This window comes from Perognathus longimembris, chromosome 6, assembly GCF_023159225.1.
Source record: "Perognathus longimembris pacificus isolate PPM17 chromosome 6, ASM2315922v1, whole genome shotgun sequence".
NCBI lineage: Eukaryota > Metazoa > Chordata > Mammalia > Rodentia > Heteromyidae > Perognathus > Perognathus longimembris.
Window position 1 is genome coordinate 18,031,255 of NC_063166.1, and position 21,999 is coordinate 18,053,253.

Consider the following 21,999-nt stretch of genomic DNA (forward strand, 5'->3'; position numbering starts at 1 on the left):
AGGTTTTGATTGCAACTTGATTTTTCTCTAACACTTAACATATGCCTGACCAATGATCTGTGCTATGTAGACCCAAACTAGCCAATGTTAAACTAAGGGAGAAAAAATTGGAAGACCAATCTGCTCATTTATGTCACACAACAGGGTTACCTCCCAAAGAAATAGGAGTGCTTCCTTGGTTATTTCCCCTTCTTCATATAAATGTGAGGTGGAGTGTGAATTCCTTATCTTACTCTATGTAAAACAAAATGGGGAGGGGGGGGAGGTGAAGGAGGTGCAGAAATCCACAATCAGAGGCTTAGTACTAAATCAGGCTCTGTTAAAAGGTACTCACAAGTGGACACCTCCTGATCACCATGACAGGAAATATAATTCAGGATTCTTGTTCATCCACTTCTGTAGGTACCTATCTTGGGCTCTTAGGGTTGTAAAACCTGTTTCTGATTCCATTATTGCTTAAAATATTCCATGGTTCCACTGCATTACAAGTTGTGCAGGAAATCAATGAGGTTATTCACTTACCTTTTCCTGCCTTCATGAACAGCTCCTATATAAAAATAGTACCTTTATAATAATGATAAAAATGTTTTAAAAACAACAGATTCCATGCTGAAACTCAGAGAGAAGAGAGTAGAATTGACAGTAAGTGGGCTTTTTTTTTTAAAAAAAAAAAACCATTCAGAATTCTAAGTAAATGTGGGCTTGATTACTCTGAGATCAAGCTGTCTCTGCAGCTTCCTACCACTCCTATGGCTAACAGAGGTTGAATCATGCATTTACAGGGAATACAAGTAAGAATAAGACAGGGTCACTGTACTTCTGGTGGTATTACTTCAATACCTTGCACAAATGTCACTTCCTCTGGGGTGTCTTGAGTCACAATGAAGACTAATGTCCTTCATGGAGCATGGACTTACCTGAGCCTGATCTTTACCACATTTAATTGAGACATGAGTCTGCCTATCACATCTTCTTAGCTCTTTAGGGCACCACACCCTCCCCTGCCTATATGTCTCCCACTTTGACAGCCATTAGAGGTATCCATGCCTACCAGTGTTGACCACAGCAGAGACAGCACACACACCATTGGAGGAAATGATTTGGTCTCTATCTACCATCGTGAAATCATGTGGCAACAGCAAGTCGCTGTCTAGTCTTCCATTTACTGGCACTTACGAACATGTCAGACGCCAGAGGATGGTGAGGGGGAGGATGATAAGGGACAGTGTCAGGTCCCATAAGCTCTCTCATCTGTGATTCTTCTTTCTAACACATGACCATAGGGTTTGCAACTCTTTAGATCAGCTCCTTTACTCTGAATCTTTTCTTTGTTCCTAATTCATACAGTGGGATTCAGATCACATACAGAATTCTATGCCTATCTAGTACATTTTATCTTTTTCTTCCCAAGTATTAAAAACAGGCAGAAGAATTAGCAAATTATGTTTATTTTGCAGATGCTTACCAGATCTGAGAACGGTAATTATTATAGATTTTAGAAACAAACTTCAAGTCGCCAGAACAAGCCAATCCTAACTTTAAAAAAAGTAACTGGAGAAGGTAAAAAAATTCCACTTGTAAAATCATTTTATTGGTATAAATATAATACATATGAATAAAGTACCTTCCGCCTGTAATGTAAGTGAATATTTGTGAAATGTCTTATAAAGAGTTGTATTTCAATATTTTACAGGTGTCAAAGTATTTCTCTCTTAAAATCACACATTAAAAGCTATTATGCAGACAGACATTAAAGGCCTTCAAAAACATGGATATTCATAAAACCTCACTTCAATCAAGTATATATACACTAATCCTGGCACATGGTAAAATAAGCCATGGGCCTGTCTTACTCTGTTCTTAAGCTGTGCTTGTTGATGGTATCTGAAGGTCACCAATCAAGCTTTAAATGTACAAGTCCACATCAGGAGGAAATAAGTTCCCCATGGGAGAATGTAAAAAATCATACCCAAGATCTAATATATATAATTTATACAAATTATTTATTAGTGTGCTCTGTTAATATAATTACAATGTGCAATTGCATACATCAAGAATAAATTGCTATATTGAGTTATGTGCAGATTTGACACAAGTGCATTCAGTAGTACACTTTGGTCTACTGGATGGAGTTACTTGTGTGATTGTGGATCCAGTTACTTTGTTAACCTCTGAAAATTCATCTTGCAGGGCAGATTGTAGCTGCCTCAGAGAAATTCAAGTAGGGCCTATGCTATAATTGCTGGCTTTCATTGAGGGCATAGAAATAACAGTCAGATTTCAAAAGTCAAGGATTAGGGGAAATATTAAAAAATGTGCTTTGACAATCAAGAAATTGATGCTTCTACACTTAAAAAAAGAAAGAAAAAACCTGGAGGAAGAAAATAAAGCACCAAGAAAAGGAAAGAGGTGTTGCCCTTGGGTCCTCTCTGATGGCTGGCAAAATCACCCTGCCCAGAAAGACATCTGCCTGGGTGACTTTTACACAAAAATAAACTCTTTTTCAGTCTCTTCTCCGGAGTCACTAGACCTGCTGCCTGGGGGCCCGTCTCTAGTGGAGGAGCGTTGCTTTTGTTCTTGATTCTCGTGGGCCTGCTGGCCCCAGCTTCTCCTTGAAACTGAAATCAAAGGCATTTGACAGATTATTGACAAGGTAATACTAGTGGCCTGGCTAACAATGAGGTGAATACAGGAGCCCTAAGAAGTGGGGAGGGAAGAGCAGCAGTCAGGATGGACTTTCTCAGAAACAAACTTGCTTATTACATTTAGAGACTAGAATTTTAGAACAAACCAACAAAACCACAAACAATAGGCAAACACACCAAACAAACAAACAAAAAAACCAAGGGGAAAAAAACCCCAGTCTATGACAGGGTGAACCTCTCATAGATGTGATTAAGAATCTGAAGTGAGGACCCCACAGGCAAGGATGGTGGCAAAGCAGAGACACCAGGAAGGAGGGGGTACACCAAGGCGAGACTGTTCTGCACCCAGTGACCACCTCAATCACAGCTGCCCTTTCATGCGGCACAGAGAGCAGGCATAGTCTTCGGGAAGTGCTAGCTGGAAAGATTCCCATTTGATGTCTTCTGCAGATGGTTTTAGGGGCTGGTTATCCCTGCCTTGGAAGGGATGACATCAGAAATGGTCCCAGGAATTTTTGTTAGACCTTTTTGTATCTCATCTTTCAAGTCTTAACATTTCAGCTTTACTCCCAAACAAATGAATACTTCTCAGTCTTTTAAATAAATGAATACTGCTGGTGACACATTCAATCATCAGGTAAAGGGATTACAACCACTGCCTATTGGGAGTACGGGCACATATGAAGGATTCATTGTGACTTTATAAATGGCCAGCAGGAGACCCATTCCAGGAACTGAGCTTTTGTTAAATGCCAGGCACACTGTCTCATTATCACTCCTTCTTACAACAACTCTGTAAGATAGGTTCTGTAATACTTGGAACCAAGAGTCTATGTGCAATCTGTCTCTCTAAAGCCTACTTAAAAAAATTCCAAATAGGTTGTGGCTTCATTGCTATTATGACTTGGGAAAGGTTTACTTAGATGAATTCCAGGATACTATTAAGAGTTAGTAAATACTACTCACATGTCCATTGTATAGACACAACGTAAGTTAGAATATCCCAAATCTGTGTCCCTTGTACAGCAGTTTGAAAGAAGAGTACAGCTCTTAACTCAGATGTTAAAATGGTCCAAACAGGAAGACTGGATTTCAGTTCTAAAAAAAGCTATAGGATTCATTTGATGCTTCTAATTATTTCAATTTTTGCATTTTGCTAAATAATTCATCTTGCCAGGAGCTGACTGTGTAAATGTTCAACTCAACAAAGATGATGTCAGGAAATAAAAGCTCATTATACCCAATAATCAAAATATAAACATAATAAAGTAATTCTGTTGCCAATTCTGTTGTCACAGCCAGATTCTAGACATGAGGAGGAGGAGGGGGAGAAGAAGGGGGAGGGGGAGGAATATTTTTAGCAAAAAGTAGATCATCCTTCAGGCTCCATCGAAGTATTGATATTTCAAGTCATGGCACTGGCCTCTGAGACTTCTAGGATGGGTTTGGAGAGATATAGCAGGAGTTGGGAAGTATATACATTTGGTGACAAAGAGCCAATATTAGTTATAAAAGTTAAAACCTACAATATAGCCAACACATTACTACAGGAGAAAAGAACACATTACTTCAAGAGGGCTACCAAAGCATTACTATGGTGGGAACACCTTCAAACTTCATCTTGGAACTGGGAGACATACCTCAGTGGCAGCCTAAAATGTGTGAGGTCCTAAGTTCAAGGGGGAAAATTATTCAAAGTATATTTATCTTCAATGATTAATTTTAATCAGCTATGATGCATGTAAAGTGCTGGAAGACTAGGCTGACATGTCTTTAATGGTGTAGGCTGGCACCATCCACAGAAGGAAAATCTAAAGTACAGCGAAGCAGGAACCTACCACACAAGTAATGAGGTGAGTTTGGAAACCCAAATATTCAGCCTTTAGGCCTACAGATTCATTAGCTCAGATCCCTAGTGCAAACGCGTGTGTAGGAGGAATGTTCTTTGTCAAGTTTGTTTTCCAGCCCTTAGGGAGCATCTAGTAGAGCACATATAATTAAGATGTTAATAAAAATTATACAGAAGTAGGTTTGGTCAGACTATCATTAAGAGATGGACTCAGGGCTGGGGATATAGCCTAGTGGCAAGAGTGCCTGCCTCGGATACACGAGGCCCTAGGTTCGATTCCCCAGCACCACATATACAGAAAACGGCCAGAAGCGGGGCTGTGGCTCAAGTGGCAGAGTGCTAGCCTTGAGCGGGAAGAAGCCAGGGACAGTGCTCAGGCCCTGAGTCCAAGGCCCACGACTGGCCAAAAAAAAAAAAAAAAAAAAAAAGAGATGGACTCAAGAAAGTGGAGCTGCGGCTCAAAGTGTATGAGTGCTAGCCTTGAGTGGAAGGAGCTCAAGGACAGTGCCCAGGCCCTGCGTTCAAGATCTATAATTGACAAAAAAAAAAAAAATAGTCTCAATAGATTTTGTCTGCTTCAAACTTAAAGCTCCAAAATTTATTTTTAAAGTATTTATAAAATTTACAAATCTTTACCTAGTTCAGACAAACCTTCTCTTATGCATTTGATTAGGCACATTGATATGAGTTTTAAAAAAAGAATTTTTTTCTTACACTTCAATGCAAATTTTCATGCAGTTAAAAATGTGAGAGTGTGTCTGTATATGTGTTCACACACATACTTATTACCATTCCACAGACCATTAATTGATAAAAAGTGCTCAAGTAAATGAACCAATAATTTATTCAACACAAACACTTGCTTACATATTCATATCCTGTTGATACTGGCAATAATTTTTGCAGAGAGGCTCAAACGTGAAGTCTCTGCTCTTGATGCTGATTTGATTTTGCATATGTACATGTGCTAATTAAAACCATTCGGAAGTATGCATATAAACTCAGATTTAGAGATTCGCATGAACATTTGAGATTTCTTTATTGTCAACTAAGCTGAGATTTGTATTTTGTGGGAGGAAAATATTAAGAATATGAGAAGAATGTTCAGTTGTGGTTGACCCTAATGTTTAATCTTTCCAGCAAGAACCAGAGGTCCCAAAGAATTACTAAATTTGACTTGACGAATTCTAACAAGGGAAACATAACCTGGTAAAAGAAAGAATAAACCACTAGCTTATAGACTGCAAGCTACAGCCAAGAATTTGTTGGCCATAGGTTGAATTACAGAAGAAGCAAAAGTCTGATCTGATTCTGACTCTCAGAATCAGATGCCTTGTACAAACAAATCCATTGCAACGTATACAAAGCCCAAAAAAGCAACTATTTTAATACTTCAAGAAAATAGGATATATGCTAATATAAACACAGCTTGCAATTAAATATAGAGGGAATTCAAGACACCAGTGCAAATATTTCTAGTAAGAGATTAAGCATTTTACCTGTCAAATCAATATTAAAATAGCTATACAATCAAAACATAACAATCATGATAAAATATGCAGCATGCTTTGAGAACAATAGCCTCTGTTGGTTTCATGAATAACATGATTTAGGAAATTAAGAAAGATGCTTGGTATAAACAAAACTATTCTTATAAGATTTAAGGAAAAGTAGATAACCATGGCTTTATTAGTTGTTCTGATATTTTTTTTTTTAAATCAGGAACTATTCAGAAAGCAGACTGCTATGCAGTTCTCAAAGATGAAGGTCAAGTGCTAGGAATCGGCACTAACAAAACAAAATTAAGATATTAGACATAAAATGACTTTAATTGAAGCTCCTTATAAAAATTACTTTTGTGTCTATTTCAAGAATCAAAGTACAAAAGCTAATACAAGATGGTCCTATTTAGTTTCATCAAAATTTTACCTAGCCCATCACAAAGAGAATTTTCAGCTAGTGAGGTCATGGAAAAATTTGAGATAGGCACAGAATTTCTTCTGGTTGCTTTTTTATGATTTGACTTATTTCTGCCATTTACCCACTTTCCACTGTGACACAAAGCCTTACTGGGTTACAGAAGTGGTCTTTCCACTTGTTGTAGAAAGTGCTTTTAGTGGTTCTTGAAGGAGGAATATTTCATCAAAAGTACAGTGCTAGTACTGATGGCTCACACCTGTAATCTGAGATCTGAGGGACATGGCTCAAAGATATCCTGGACCAGAGAGTACATGAGACTCTTATCTCCAATTAACCATCAAAAAACCTGGAAGTGGCGCTGTGGCTCTTTTGCTCAAGGCTAGTGCTCAGGCCCTGAGTTCAAGCCCTAAGACTGGGGAAAAAAAAATCCTGTGCTAATACATGATTTAAGTCAATAGATAGAAATGCTCAAGTGTAAAGTTCCAGGATTTAGAAACATCTATGTAATCTCAGATGTCTTTATAAGTGAAAGAGACAATATAGTGAAAGAAACTGTGACTTAATATATTCTCAAAAAGAACCCTACTATTTACAAAATAAACATCTTACATGTTCATTTATGTAACTTTTCTATGATGGAAACTACTAAAGATTTTCCTGGAAGTGTCACAAAAAAAACTGTTTATAAATGAAAGAATCATGACAACTATGTATTTACAAAGGCCACCTGTAAAGGAAATCATTTTTAAATGAGGGAACAGTTGGGATGTAGCTCAGACATGGCCTAGTACTACAAAAAAGAAAAAAAGGGCCAGTATAGTTGATATTGTCTAGGGCAGATGCTTCCTGGCCAACACAGAATGAATTGCTCTTCTTTACATTTGTTTTATGCTCTGGGTTGTGTCTTTAACTCCACCTGTGTCAACACCAGACAAGGAAGAGGCCAATACTCATCTCAGAGTACTGACCCAGGGGTCAGAGTCCCAATATTGATGATGATGATGAGTTAGTAGATAGATAGTAGATAGTAGAATACTAGATAGTAGAATCAAGGGTATTCTCTTTGGGGTCCCTCTCTGAACAGAAACTCTCCTTACTTCCTTTTATACCTTTCCTTTGAAAGTACATTTTCTCTGTCTGCTTTAAGAAATCAATCAATCAATTAAAATATGTGAATCAAATAAAGTTCTCAAAAACAAAAGCTCCCATTTGAGGTATCATACTCATAGAGCTAGAAGCTGAGTTAGAGCACAAGAAATTTACTATACATACTGAAGTGCACATAGTAAGTCTTTTCACAATAAAAAATAAGGTATTCCTATCACCAGCTTGTATTTTAGAACAGTTTAAGAGGCTCACACATAGGGTAGAAGTTCATTAAGGAAATCTGACTTGTCAGAATATCTTATATATTCTCCTTTTATAATAATAAGATTTCCTTTCAATGATTTTTCAAGTCATATTTATAAAAAGCTAATGACCTGGGAGATTAGAAAGCACTTTTGACACGGATAAGACATTTTCCATGGGAAGCTAAAGCTGAATTGAAATCTATTTCCTTTTTATCTTCTGCAATTATTCTCACTTGGACAGATGACAGAACTCACTAAAAGGCCAAATAGAAGACAGAAGTTTTAAGAGTAAGGGCTTTACAACAAAATGGTTCTTCAAGATGGAAAAGTTAATTTCTTTTTTTTTGCTTTGTTATAAAAGATCATAAAAAAATCCATGTGTGTGACAAAAGATTGGCATTTAGCCAGTAGTTATTTTTATTCGATATTTTTTCCTACAAGACTTTAAGGTTAATGACACCTTAGATCAAAATGCTCTAAGGAAATGAAATCTATTACATTAAGAATTTCTAATCTAGTTTTTAAAAGCATATTTATTATCTGATTTACGTAACTGTAAACCTTCTGTACACCCCCTTCACAATAAAAATAAATAAATAATAATACAAAAATAATTTCTAATCTGGTCTATTAAAAGAGAAAAAAGATATAAAGGAAGAGAATATGAGATATGACCCCAAATAAAAAAATAAATTTTCATTATGACAAAAATTTGAATGGTCAAGTTCCTAAAGTAACTTGAACCTCCCTCATAGTAATATCTAAATTTAGATTATTGAGACAATATTTCTTGTCCCCCAATGGAAGGACCATCCTGTTGACATTCTGAATAATTAAAACATCATCTAGATGATGAATCCATGACCCAGACCTGTGACAGAAGTTATTCAATTAAAGTTCATTTTTGTTAGTGCCAGTTCATAAGCTTTGGGTCAGTGAGGGATGATAATTGAAGGTTCTAACCATTTGTTGGCTGTGACTTCCTGTGCCCAAATGCATTCACTTCCTCTTCTGCAATGGTGGAGTACAGTTTTGAAGATCTTTTCCCTCTACTGGAAGGCTTGCCACTGTCATGATCTGAATGCCTTTTGTAATAATCTCCTCTTTGCACTACTGAGGAAAAGGGACTCATTTTACCCTTTATAGTAGCAAATACATCAATGTGTTTACATTAAATATTAAAATATTAGTATTACAAATTAAATATCAGCTTACCCACCCAACCTAGGATTCAAGGAACTCAAAAGTGTTGATCCTGGGCAGATAGACCATTATCTACAGAATTCAACAGCCAACATTATGGAAATGTCGTGCAAAATGAGGTGAGCTCTGAATCTGTCCCCCCAAAAATACTAACAAAAAAAGACCCCGGCATTACCATTTTGATTCCACGATGGATTAATGAAAATTACATTCATTATGAAATAATCCAGAAGAATCACAGTGATTTACCTGTTTCAGAAATTAGTTGGGCACGCTAGTCCAAAGGGAGGCACAGAACAAGGAAATGAAGTAACCAGCATGAATAATATACAAGAAATCAGGAATGTGCAAAACAGGAACAGTTTCTAGGGAGAAAGACAGGGCTCACACGTGGCTGTCATTTCTGGGCCATGGTAGAAGATGAGCTGAGATATAAACTCTAAAGTTATAATCTTACCACCTTGGACATTCAGAAGTTGTTCTCAGACTTCATGGATATCTTTAGTCCAATTTCAATACCAAATGATATAATCATCATAATCTCCTGTGACTATTTTATTCTGGATCCCAGCTGGGAAAGTGTAGGTCTCCACCTCTCTGTAGTCCCAACCAATTAGAAAGGTGGGGGCATGAAATGTCTCCTATTATCTGTTATTTAGTTTGGGAGGGGGAATCAAACATCTACACTCCCATACCCCCCAAACTCTCCTTAAGAAAGAACACTTTTTCTCAGTAGATAAAAGCTGGCTAGTGGTATCCAGGTCACCCACTTTGTAACCTGGGAGGCTCCATAACAATCTTACCCATGAGACTACTCTAGTCCTTGTTTTGATCATCTATAGGTATTTAGAAAACATCGTTTTCCAAATGTGCTCAGAAAATGATTTTAATTCAATCTTTAGATATTTTTATTGGGGGGGGAAGAGTAAACCCTTGAATATTTTGGTTACAGTTAATAAGATGAACAGTCCTTCTCTTTACTGTACTGCCCCTTTGTACCTCCCACTTTCTCCCCCACCCCCAACTCAATTCTTTCAGGCATTTCCAAAGCTTTCCTGAGAGCACAGATGCACAGTCAGCAGTTGCAGAAAGGAGAGACAGCAGGGAGGAATGGGGAGAGGCTGTGTGGTGAGAACACTGTCAGAGGACATTCACATGCTAACTTATCACTACAAAAGATTCTTGTTTTAATGCCAGGTCTTCTAAAGGCTTTGGCTGTAATATCAAGCCCTGTATTTATTTCCTCCAGGTGAAATATCTATAGTTAGTTTCTTTATTTGATAAAAGTCTTTTATCAGCTTCAGACAACCCCTCCCCCTCTTTCTTTTTTCATAGCCAGTAGGTGATGAAGCTTTTACCAACCAAATAAATGTGCAGAAGGGAGAGGCAAAAGCAAGCATACTAAACTCTAAAACCACCAAGACAGTATTAGGCTGCAACCTAAGACTATGGCCAATACAATAGAATAGGCCAAGGTAGGAGGAAGTCAAATCAGCAAGATCAAAGAATTCTGAAACATTAACAAATAACTAAATTAAACTCCAGCAACTTCAAACACAACGAGAGCAATCTGGACGGGTGATATGAGCACTTGTGTGGCTCTAGAAACTTTTTGTAGGTGTAGAGGGATTTAAAGACAGCATATATGTTATACTTTACAAAGGACAGCCAGTACAGGAAAGTCAACTGTACATTTAAAACAATAGGGAGAATGGGGGAAAAAAATAGCCCAGATGCTGAAACTGCCCCAACCAGGCCTCCCTCCTGATAACTGGCAATTCAATCTGATTCCAGGGGAAAGCCTTCTGATTAGCTGAGGTTGCTAATCAGAAGGAACAAGCTGAGAGGGTAGTCATCTGAGCGTCCATGCAGGCACCACCACACTTCTGAGAATGAGAAATGTTTGCCTCTTGACCGCATTACATTGCAAGATCTCTCAGGGCCCTGTGAGCTGCTCCTGAATCATGATGACTTACCACAACTGGAGATGTTCTATTTGGAAATATTAGTACCGGAAATTCTGCAGGTAGCATCAAACAGGTCACAAAATCATGCTTAAGGAGCTCCTGACACATTGAGAGCTGATTCAAGAGTATCTTGTGATTATTCCTACAAAGAGTGAGGCCTCTGGGGCTGGGTGTCTCTGTTCTGTGTTTAATTCTTCATTAAAATCCAATGTCACCAGTAGGCTGAATTAAGTTTCTGTACTAAGGAACTACACTGGTTTGCTGGTTTCTCAAACTTCATCCAAGAGATGCTAATTTGCGTGGTAGGCAAACGTGATAACCACTACACTATGGAAACCCTGCTTAAGAGATGCTAATTTGAATGCTAAGATATTCAATAGGATGAGGATTCATTGCTTTCTTTTAAAATTACTTTCTTTTGAAATTACTGTCTTTGGGGAGAGCAAACCCACAAATAAATGTTCTTACCTTCCTGGGAAAATGTCCTGGGACTGGGCTGGGGGCTATTCTGGCCATCTCTCTCTTTGTCCGAGGGAACTTTTTTCAGGACCGGTGGAAGAAGAGCAACTTTAGGAGAACCAGGGCCAGATGGAGAGTCTGGGATGTCCTCTATGAAAACACAAACACATGAATCAATTGTTCTAAGTACATAAGCCAGGTCAATCTTTATAGTAGATGACTCACAGGAAAAAAAAAAAAAGCAGAGAATTTTTATGACCAATTTGTTACTTAGGGAAGTAATACCCACAAAAAATAAAGAATAAAGTATTATTCCAGAAGATTAAAATTGGCCCAGATAGGATCCTATCTTACAGATATAGCAATTTCAATCAAATACTTAAAAATTAGCCTATAAATGAGCTACATGTTCCTTCTGTCTGAAACAAAAAAATTGTTTTGTATTAAAATATGTAACACCATAGCACATTGTCTTTCCCTGTTGTGAACACTAGTGCAAGAGTCACAACATACTTACAGACATCTAGCTACACGCACACATTGAAGTCTTTAGGAATAATTTGGAAATATAGACTTTCAGAATCATAAAATCCTTTGACCATGGTATAAATGAAGGATATACATATTAGGCCAAAAATATGGTGAAATAGCTAGGAAGAGAACTGTAATGTCAGTCTGTGTGTTTCTGTCTCTCTGGTGATACTGGGGATTGAATTGAAGGCCTCATGCTTGCTAAGCAAGTGTTCTATTACTTGAGCCATGCTACAGTTATTTTGTCTTTAGTTTGTTTTTCAGATAGGGTCTTGTGCTTTTGCCCAGGCTGATCTTACACTGCAATCCTCCTACCTCTGTTTCCTGAGCAGCTGGGATTATAGGCACGCACAGTCACATTCAGCTTTGATCTTGAGTAAGGTAATCCTCAGTCTTTACCATTTTTTTAGCTTCCTGTAGATTTCCTATAAGGTTCCCTGCATCCTGTTTACCAGCTGCTCATGAGACCAACTGTAGATCAAGCCAACCTTGGATGCTATCTGTTTTCCAAATGACTCCTAGACAAGCAAAACCCTTACCAGGTCGGGAGATGGTTCTTGGTTTCTGTGGAATGGTGGGCCTTGCTGCCGGGCTGGGCTTGGGAGACTGCAGGAGGGGCTTTGGGCTTGTAGGTGTGCTGGAAGAGTTCCGAGACCTGGAGACCACGTCCACTTTGGGTTCTGTTTTGGTGTTCTTTTCTGGTGTTCCCAAACCAAAGCGGTTCTCTGGGAGAACGGGATGCAGTTTAGGCACTAGGATAAAAAGTGGTATGAAAATCACACTTTTAAAAATCAAGTCTCAAAAGAGACCAATCATTTAAATATGGGACATTTTAGTGTTTTTAGAATTGAAGCCTGCTGGTAAAAGACTAAAGTTCTTCACAGAATATTAACAAGCTTTCTGATACTTCGCTGGTCATTAGAGTGTCCTAGAGATGATGAGTTTTATATTTAGTAGTACACAACCCCCTCATTGTCCACACAAAGAAGGGAAGTTCTCAGATCTAAAAGGAAGGAGAAAGAAATAAAACTAAACAGGGTGACCTCAGTTCTAGATAACTAATCATCAGACCAGACTATGGCTACAGTTAGTTTTGAGTGAGAAGGGCTGTGTTGATAGTCATGATCTCAGGTTTAATGGTGAGAACACCACCAAACATCACATCCCATTCTGCCGCTGCATCATTCTGTTATCCAAATTTAACTAAACAACTATCAAGAACAAGCTGGCAAATGTAATTGGTAGTCCAACTCTAAGTACTGCATATTATAGAATTCTAACATGAAAGATTCTGTACTATAGTTTCAATACTATAGAAAGGCCTGAGTACATCCAACAGCAGAGTCACATCTCTAACATGCAATTTGCAAGTCACTCCCCAGTTTCCATTGCAAGTATCACCCATTAATTACACTTGAAAAGTCAAAGAAATGATGGATAATTTATTCCATGCATACTCAAGTTTCAAGTGAAGACTCTTCTTTCATAGTTCACAAACCAGCCACCCACCTTCCAGATGTCATGTATGGCTTATTTAAAAAAACAACAACAAAACCCCATCTGCCATGTTCCTATGCCCTTCCACCCTCTTCACTAATCAGTATTTCCTCCCTCTCAGAAATGATGTACTGTCAGGATACAAGGAAGAACATGAGAAGTATCTCCAGGTGACACTGGGGCAGGTTAAAGCATGTAGTATTGTATGTATGTATGTATGTATGTATGTATGTATGTATGTATATTGTATGAATGTATTTACTTATTTATTTTAGATATAGCATTTTTAATGAGAGCTGAGAACATGCAACACAGAGGCCTCCCCTGCCTCTCCCTGCCCCTCTTTTTTTTTTCTCCTGTCAATCACAAGTGACTCCTGAAGCCAGAAAGCAAATGATTGTTCTAAGAGTTGACAGCAATAGCCTTACTTTACCTGCTCCACCTCCTTCCAACCTTTCCATGCAGCCCAAGGCTGAGCTAGAAGAATCCTGGGAGATGACATCATTTCCAAACTTCTAAAAACAAACAAACATTCCCAACATGTATGCATATTTGAGGTATAAGGGGGAAAATAAAACAACAGATAACAAATGACAACAAACAGTAGCTCCTAAATGTCATTTTTTACAGGGCATGTTGGAACAATATGTCTTTCAAAGGTGCTGCTGTTGAGAAAAAAGTATGAGAATACAATCTGCTCAGGACACAGTCCAGGCTCTGGGGTCCCAAAGCCCATTTGTCAGAGGGGGAGGAACATGTTACTAGGGAAAGCTTAGTAATATTGGTAATATTTCCTCTTTCTTGCAGACCTAATGTTCCACATGAGGTAAAGGGATCCTCTTACCCTACTTATTATTCTTCTTTAAGTATATATCAAACATCGATAATACAAGGAGAGTTATTTAGAGGAAGGCAAAGGTATCATATATTTTACCAGCAGTATATGGATCAGGGATCCTATCCTATACGGAGTATCATGGTATTATCTTTATCAAGGGTACAGCTGTGGAATTTTAGGGGAAATAGTCTAAAGGTAATTTAAAAACAAATCTTTCCTTTACTATTCTGGATTCTAATCGTGGATGGACTATCCACAATTGGTGTGTACTTTAAAAATTCTTAGTGATGGTTGTTGAAATTGACAGTAGATGGCGCTAAGGGAACAGTAATATAATCCACCCACAAACAACTACATTAAACCAGAAGTGTCACTTTGAGTTAATTTATATATTAATCCAAAGCAATACTAGAATTTCTCATCTTTCCACCAAAAAAGCAGCTGCTTATCCCTGACAACTTGACAAAAAATAAACAGCTCATTGGTGAAAATATGTCATTCATTGTTACAAAGAAATTTACAGAGTGGATTAAACCGTAAACCTTTGGGCATGTGACTCACTGATGCTATAGTGTGTGATCAGAATTCTGACCAGTAAAGACTCCATCCTGTCTCCCTTGAAAGCTACATGGGTTTTCTCCCAACTCATCCTTCTATCATTGACTTAGGGAATCTGAAACTAGGTAATGATTAGGGGCTGATACTGGCGGGAACGGTCTGGTGAACAGCTGTGAAATCATGTGGATTCAGGAGTTAATGGAAAGCAGTTGTTTAGAGTCACAATGAAAGACCCCTTTATAATCTGGTATGCATGTAGTTTACTATTAACCTTCAGAAAATCAAGGGTTCACTGGGAAGAGTGGTTTTCTTCTGAGACTCCAAATAAAACAGAGGACAATATTCCTTTCTTTGAGGCACTTAGATATGCAAACATAATAGAGCTTAAGATATGCTTGTAATCCCAGCTACTTGAGAAATAGAGGCAGGAGGAGCATGAGTTTGTGACTAAGCCTCAGTACAATTAGTGAGATTCATTTTCAAAAACAAAGCTAAAAAAAGAACGAAATCTGGAGGCATGGCTCAAAGTGATAGAGCATTGGGGTTAATCTGTAGTACACAAACAAAAACAAAAAATTAAAATGAAACATAACTCAGGAGAATGCACAGCAACTAAAACCTGCGTTCAACATTGGCATGTTTATGTTAATGATTGTAACAAGGATGTTCTCCTTTAAGTAGATGGAACATACAGACAACACTTGGAAAAGACTCTAAGAATGAATAGTACTGTTTCCTTTATAGCAATAGACAGACAGTACATATCAGTGGTTGAGTAAGTAACCAAGCAATTAGAAGATCTTCCTGAAATTTTCTTTGTTTTTTCATCATCATCATCATCATCATCATCATCATCATCATCATCATCATCATCATCTTGGTGCTGGTACTGCTCAGTAGCTTTGAGCTCGGGGTCTTGTGCTCTCTCACTTAGCATTTTCACTCAAGAATAACACTCTATCTCTTGAGCCACACCTCACACCTCTACTTCCAGCTTTTTGCTGGTTAACTAGAGATAAGAGTCTCATAGAGGGCTGGGGATATGGCCTAGTGGCAAGAGCGCTTGTCTAGTATACTTGAAGCCCTGGGTTCGATTCCACAGCACCACATATACAGCAAATGGCCAGAAGTGGCGCTGTGACTCAAGTGGCAGAGTGCTAGCCTTGAGCAAAAAGAAGCCAGGGACAGTGCTCAGGCCCTGAGTCCAAGGCCCAGGACTGGCAAAAAAAAAAAAAAAAAGAGTCTCATAGATTTGTCTGCCTGGGGTGACTTGGAACCTTAATCCTCAAATTTCAGCCTCTGGAATAGCTAAGAATGACAGGCATGAGACACCAACACTAGCTCCTGAATTTTTCTTTGTTCATTTACATCTGGGAATTTTTTTTAAAAAGGACTGAAGATTAAAAACAAGTCAAATGTTTAAATAAATGGGAACTGGATTCAGACTTTCTGTGATGATCATCTGGTTGGAGTACTTTGCTTTGCTTTCCTATTCACAGTCACCCTAAGGTCAGCATTCAAATTCAGCTGATTCAGTCCTTCCCAGCTGTAAGTATTTCCAGGAACAGCTCTCATTCACAGGCTCTTATGACAAGTACAGCTAGAAGAGGCTCAATTCTCAGAGCCAAGGATGGAGCTTTGAAGCTGCAGTGGCTCTCCTCAGCACTGGGGCCCTGGGGCCAAAGTGCACACCACCAGGGGGAGGGCTACAAGTTCTCTAAGGATAAACATGACAAAGGGACCATCCTTACCTTCTGCACACAGGCGGCTCTCTTCTCCTGCTTGGCCTTCATCTCTGCCAGCATACCACTGCCCATCACCTGGACCCCATATCTCCGCCCTCCTTGTGGGCTGCCCCTACTGTCAGTTCGCTCTAGTCTCCCGGTTTCTTCCCCTTGATTCTCTTCAAAGGAGTCGGGGGTTTTTATCTCCTCAGTGCGATCAAAACTCCCATTGTGCTCCGCTGCCTTCGTGTCTCTCCTGGGAGTGTCCACTGCTGGACTTCTTACAACCCCTTTTGGCGAAGAGGGTTCCTCTGGCATCAACACCGTGGGTGGCCGCTCTGACTTGGACCGGACTTTGATTAAATTGAGAAAGCCACTTTTCCGTGAGTCTCGCTTTTTCTTTTCTTCGCCTCCTTCACTAAGCTCCTGGGACTCAGAGCCTCTGGAAGACGACCTCCTGCATTTCAAATCAAGACACCAAGCCTGTGAGTGTGACTCAAAACAGAAGTTCTAGCAGGACTCAATGCAAACATAAGTAGAAAGATGACTGCTGTGCCCATAGCTATCATCCTGAAGCACTTACAAAAGTGAAGGCATTTTTGATTAGAAACAAGAATGGAGTATGATTTGTATTGAATCCATCTGAAGGAGGCAAAATTGAGTGCACAAGGAAGTTTTAACATTCAGATGCTCTAGTCAAGTCTCTCTATGTGTGTGAACTTCCAATAAACCAGGGCCAATTTGATACATAAGTGGGTGGCTGCCTTGTCTACTTTGAGAACACTGGAAAAGGCCTGATTGTTCTAGAGCCCCCTAATAATCCCTCTATCATTATGAGATTAACACCTGAAATCCACTCTTAGTGGTCAAGCCAAGCCAAGATTTGGATCCTTGCTTAAATGTAAGAGCCACTGAAAAAAGCAGAAAAATGAGAAGACAATGGGAGAGGTAGACAGAAAAAAAATTCTTTAACCTAGAAAATGGGTAAAGAAAAAGAGAATAAACCAAATGAGCTAGGGAAGACATCACAAAACAACTGTCTTCCATCTAAAGCCTGACAGACTCAACATCCACTTAGCTTCCCTGAATCTCCATTAAACACACATCAAGGGATGACAGAAACAGAGCGATGAACCACCCAAGGGAGAAATGACAAAAACAATAGAAGCCCATGTAATTAGAAGTGAAAACCAGCCTCAGAAATCTGAAACATAATCCATAGGCCCAGAAGAGATTGGACTTATGTGGGTGAAGAGAGAAAGGCTGGCTGAAAGCTCATTCATAAAACTCTCAGCTTCTCTCAAGCGCAAAGACAACAATGCCAACTCCACCTTAAGTTCATTTTCTGCAGAGAGTGAAAGAAACTCAGAGTGCAGCTGAGGCTGAGTGTACAATACTGAAAACAGAGCTCAAGACATCCTAAATAAGGCTTGGCACCATTTAGTGTACATCTGTAAAAACAGCTACTTTATAGATGGAGATTACAAAGGCTGAGGTTGGCGGAAGTCCAGGTAGTTTTCAATACCTACCTCAAGGAACAAGTCAGGTGTGCTAGATCACACCTGTAATCCCAACTATGTAGGAGATAGAGGTAGGTGGATCGAGGTCTAAGGCTGGCCCTGGGCACAAGTGCAAAGCCCTAGCATAAAAGTAAATAAAGTAAAAAGTGCTAGGCACACAGTTCAAGGAGAGGCCTTGAATTTGAAACCCAGTACTGCCAAAAAAAAAAAAAAAAAAAAGTAATACATTTCACTCAATCCCAGAAGGTATCTAGGCAGGAGACCAAAGTTCTCAAAGACTATAAAAGGACTTAAGGAATCTAACACTCAGGGAGACCCAGAAAGGATCAACTTACATTGAAGCCCACTAGCTATGAAGCCTGCCTCACAAACTTACAAAACCTGTCTGTGTCTCATTCCACCATAACATGAGAGACGAAGGAATGTCGTATCCACAAGAGAAGAATAATAGAGGAATGTTATGGCAGCAGTGGAAAACTTAAGGTTGGAAGACACAACTGAAGAAATCTCCCTAAATGCTGGGAAGAGGGATACAAAGAATGAGAGATACGGAGAGAAAAGGTAAGAACTAATAGATTCATAGAGGAAATATACAAATCAAATAATGAGGGTTTAACAACAACAGAAAATAGAGAAAACAGAAAAGAATTTTGAGAGAAATAATTCAAGAAAAATCCCAGAACCAAATGGATATAAATTTTCAGATTAAAATGACATCCTGAAAATTGGTTAAACAAACAAGAAATTCAAGATTTCAGTATACTAAGAACTCAAGACATTCCATGCTTTCAAAGAAGGAAAACAAAAACAAATGACATATTGATTGAGATGCATTGTATATGTAAATTGTTACATTAAATTGCAACCCCTTTGTAGGACTACTTAAAGATAATAATAATGACACTGGATTCTTATTACATCATTAGATATAAAATAATTAAAGTTTTCAAAATCCTAAGGTAACATGGATTCCAACTCAAAACCGCACACCTAGTGACACTATTAATCAAAACTGAAGTTACAGAAACTCATTTCCAATGCTCCTATTCTTACAAAGCAATTGCAGAAAGTAATCTACCAGAACAACAGGATCACAACAAATAGAAAAAGACAGAAGAATAATAGGAAGGGAATACCCTGGGAGATAATGAAGGAAAATCCCAGAGGGCCCGCAGTGGAAGTGAGACCTAGAGGCCACACAGAATCCCATTAGGCATAGATAAGAGATGAATCCAAGAAAATACAATGAGAAGAGTTGAACAAACTGCGACATTTTTGTTTGTACTGAAGATGTAGAGTGTAAGTAAAAAAACAAGAATGCAGAAAACTAAATACATGAAGAAAGGTATAATTATTAATGCCAGGAAAAATAAAATGTTGTACTGGAAAGAAAATGTAACCTCAGAATATAAGTCAGTTGTGCATCTTTATATAGGTAGAATGATATTAAATACTGATCTAAGAATTACAATAAAATTAAATAAAAATTGGAAAAGGTGAGAGAGGGAAAGAGAGAGGGAGAATATTGGTGGGGACAGAGTATTTGAGTTATAGTGTTACCCTGTATAATAAGAAATTAACAGTTACAATTATCTAAAATAAAACTTTAACATGGAGGGTGGTGGAACATATTAAGAAAAAAAGTGACACAAATCAAACGGCAAAGGAATAGAAATTATTAGTTACTACTAGGAATAGGAAGTGGAAAAAGTAAGGAATTGAACCCAAGATCTTGTGTATACTGGGCAAGCAGCTTATCACTTAGCTATGCTCACACAGCTCCTTCACTTAGTTTTTGAGATAGGGTTTTGCTGCTACCTTGCCTGCACTGGCCTTGAACTTCTGATCCTCTTCCTCTTAGCCTCTACCTCCAGTCATGTGCACCATAGCCAATTAAACATTTGATAGTTTAAACTGTGGGTATAACTTTGATTTTCAAACTTCTTCATATTTCCTTTATAAATTTGACATATACCTTGACAATCTTTTTTTTTTTGTACTAAGAGTCTTACACTTGCTTGGTTACTTGCTCAGCTGGGGATGACTATTTTTTCTAATAACAAAAAATTTAAATGAAATATATACTGGATTTTTAAAAATGGAGATGTATAGTTTTATTTGTGCCCAGAAACATGACTAAAATTTTCCTAGAGCAGTATCTTTGCACAAATTTCCTCAACTTTCACTCAGAGCCAAATAATGATAAAAGCAGCAGAATGGCAGAGGAAACCATAGTGGGACAGGTTTCACAGTACATATGGTCTACATCAAATATCTGTAAGCCTCCCACTACTTAAATACACCTTTCTAAAGTTTAAGAAAAGAGCATATCATGCTATTTGTAGTTTATATGGAAGCTCAAAATTGTCTTGATGAATTCAAAAGCAGTGACTGAAGGCAGGTTAATATTATGGTATGAATGAAGACACTGAAGTTAAGGGCTGGGTGGATGGATTAGTATTAGAGCACTTGACCAGCATGTACAATGTCCTGGGTTTAATTCCAAGCAAATCTTAGTTGTGTATAGTGGTACTTGACTGCAGTCCAAGCACACAAGAGACAGGGGTAGAAGGATCAGGAGTTGAAGGCCAGCCTGGGTTACATGGCAAGATCAAATCAAGGGATGGGGATGTAGTTCAACATGTGTTACGGGCCCAAGCTCAACCTTAGCATCACTAAAAAAAAAAAAAAAAAAAAAGACTCTGGAAGGACAGCATCCTACTTGGAAAAAGTTTTAAAAGCATCCCATAGCTATTCATCCAGAAAGATTTTTCCATTTTGTTCTGTTTATGCTGGTATTTCTTGAATCTTGAAAATATAGTCACTCCTTATATTGTAAAAGAAGTACACACCACACAAATTCTCAACAAATGTGTTCATGGGAGGGAAATAAAATGTACCAAGTCAGCAAGAGAGGAACAACAATTAATTTGTGGGAAATGGAGTGAGTGGTCATAGGAAAAGAATAGATGAGCATTACAGGTAAGGTTCCTAAAAGATAGAATTGAATTTTGCCAAGTTGTAGTATGCTAGGCATCAAGACCAGTGTCATAAAAGAGAAAAAAAAATTGAGTTCTAAAATCCACAAGATTCAGTAAATTATACTATTGTGGATATAAAAATCAAACTTTCTTCCAGCTTGATGCTTTGCAAAAATGAGATAAGGCACAACAATTTACAGAATGGATTACGGCCAGCCCTCCCTCTGTGGGGCCTGCTTGCCCTACACTTATCAATACAGTTTAAACACATTCCTGAATATGACATCTCAAGGTGAAGATACAGACACATACCCCTGTGAGAAGCATATTTGGGGGTGGGTCTGCATTTAGGTGAGAACAGAATAGGCTAAACGATTATTAATAAAAGCACTACCAAGCTACCTTCTAAGAAAACAGCATCCTAGTAATAAAATTTTTAAAAAAACCCGAAATGCAGGAAAGTCTTTAGAGGTTAACCTTTTTACTAATTCTGCTATTATTCTGACATAATATGATCATGCCCCTTAGTAATGACTTAGCTTTCTCCACCCATTCCCTGTCAAATGTATGAAATTATGAACAAGGAGAATCTCAAAGTAACCAACCCCAGTATGGTAGTGCTCAGTGTCCTATAAAGCCATCATTTGATTGAATGAGATAAAGCCCCACCCCACTAAAATACATTGAGGTGGTAGAGTTTTAGGTGTGGTTAAGAAAAGTGCTGCAACATAAGCTGGAGAGCATACAAAAACAAATTTCTGGGCTCCATTTTCTTTCTAGTTCACTAGATCTGTGGTTAGGGTCTTGAAGACTGGCTTTTATATCATGTTCTAGGTGACACTGACGTTGCTGACTTGAGAGTTTTTATGTTATAAACTCAACACAACTGTACATTTCCTATGTAAAATGAGACTCAGTATGCTGACTTTAATTGTAACTGTTAGTCAAATTTAAC

At 38.3% G+C, this 21,999-nt stretch overlaps 1 protein-coding gene across 5 annotated transcripts in view; it reads right to left on the minus strand.

Moving 5' to 3' along the window:
* Positions 1-239: 239 nt before the first annotated feature.
* The window catches only part of Carmil1 (capping protein regulator and myosin 1 linker 1), a 285,478-nt gene continuing 263,718 nt past the window's right edge, over positions 240-21,999 (minus strand). Inside the window, exons 32-37 of one of the 5 annotated variants that reach the window (XM_048348358.1) lie at positions 16,571-17,000; positions 13,857-13,938; positions 12,466-12,678; positions 11,405-11,545; positions 8,730-8,879; positions 240-2,618 (exon numbers count right to left, since the gene is read on the minus strand). In XM_048348358.1, the coding sequence (XP_048204315.1) occupies positions 2,482-2,618; positions 8,730-8,879; positions 11,405-11,545; positions 12,466-12,678; positions 13,857-13,938; positions 16,571-17,000 (1,153 nt within the window). In that variant the 3' untranslated portion in view covers positions 240-2,481. Of the gene's footprint in view, positions 2,619-8,729; positions 8,880-10,284; positions 11,232-11,293; positions 11,546-12,465; positions 12,679-13,856; positions 13,939-16,570; positions 17,001-21,999 lie in introns of those variants that run through there. The other 4 variants (XM_048348357.1, XM_048348356.1, XM_048348360.1 and 1 more) reach the window with 4 other exon arrangements.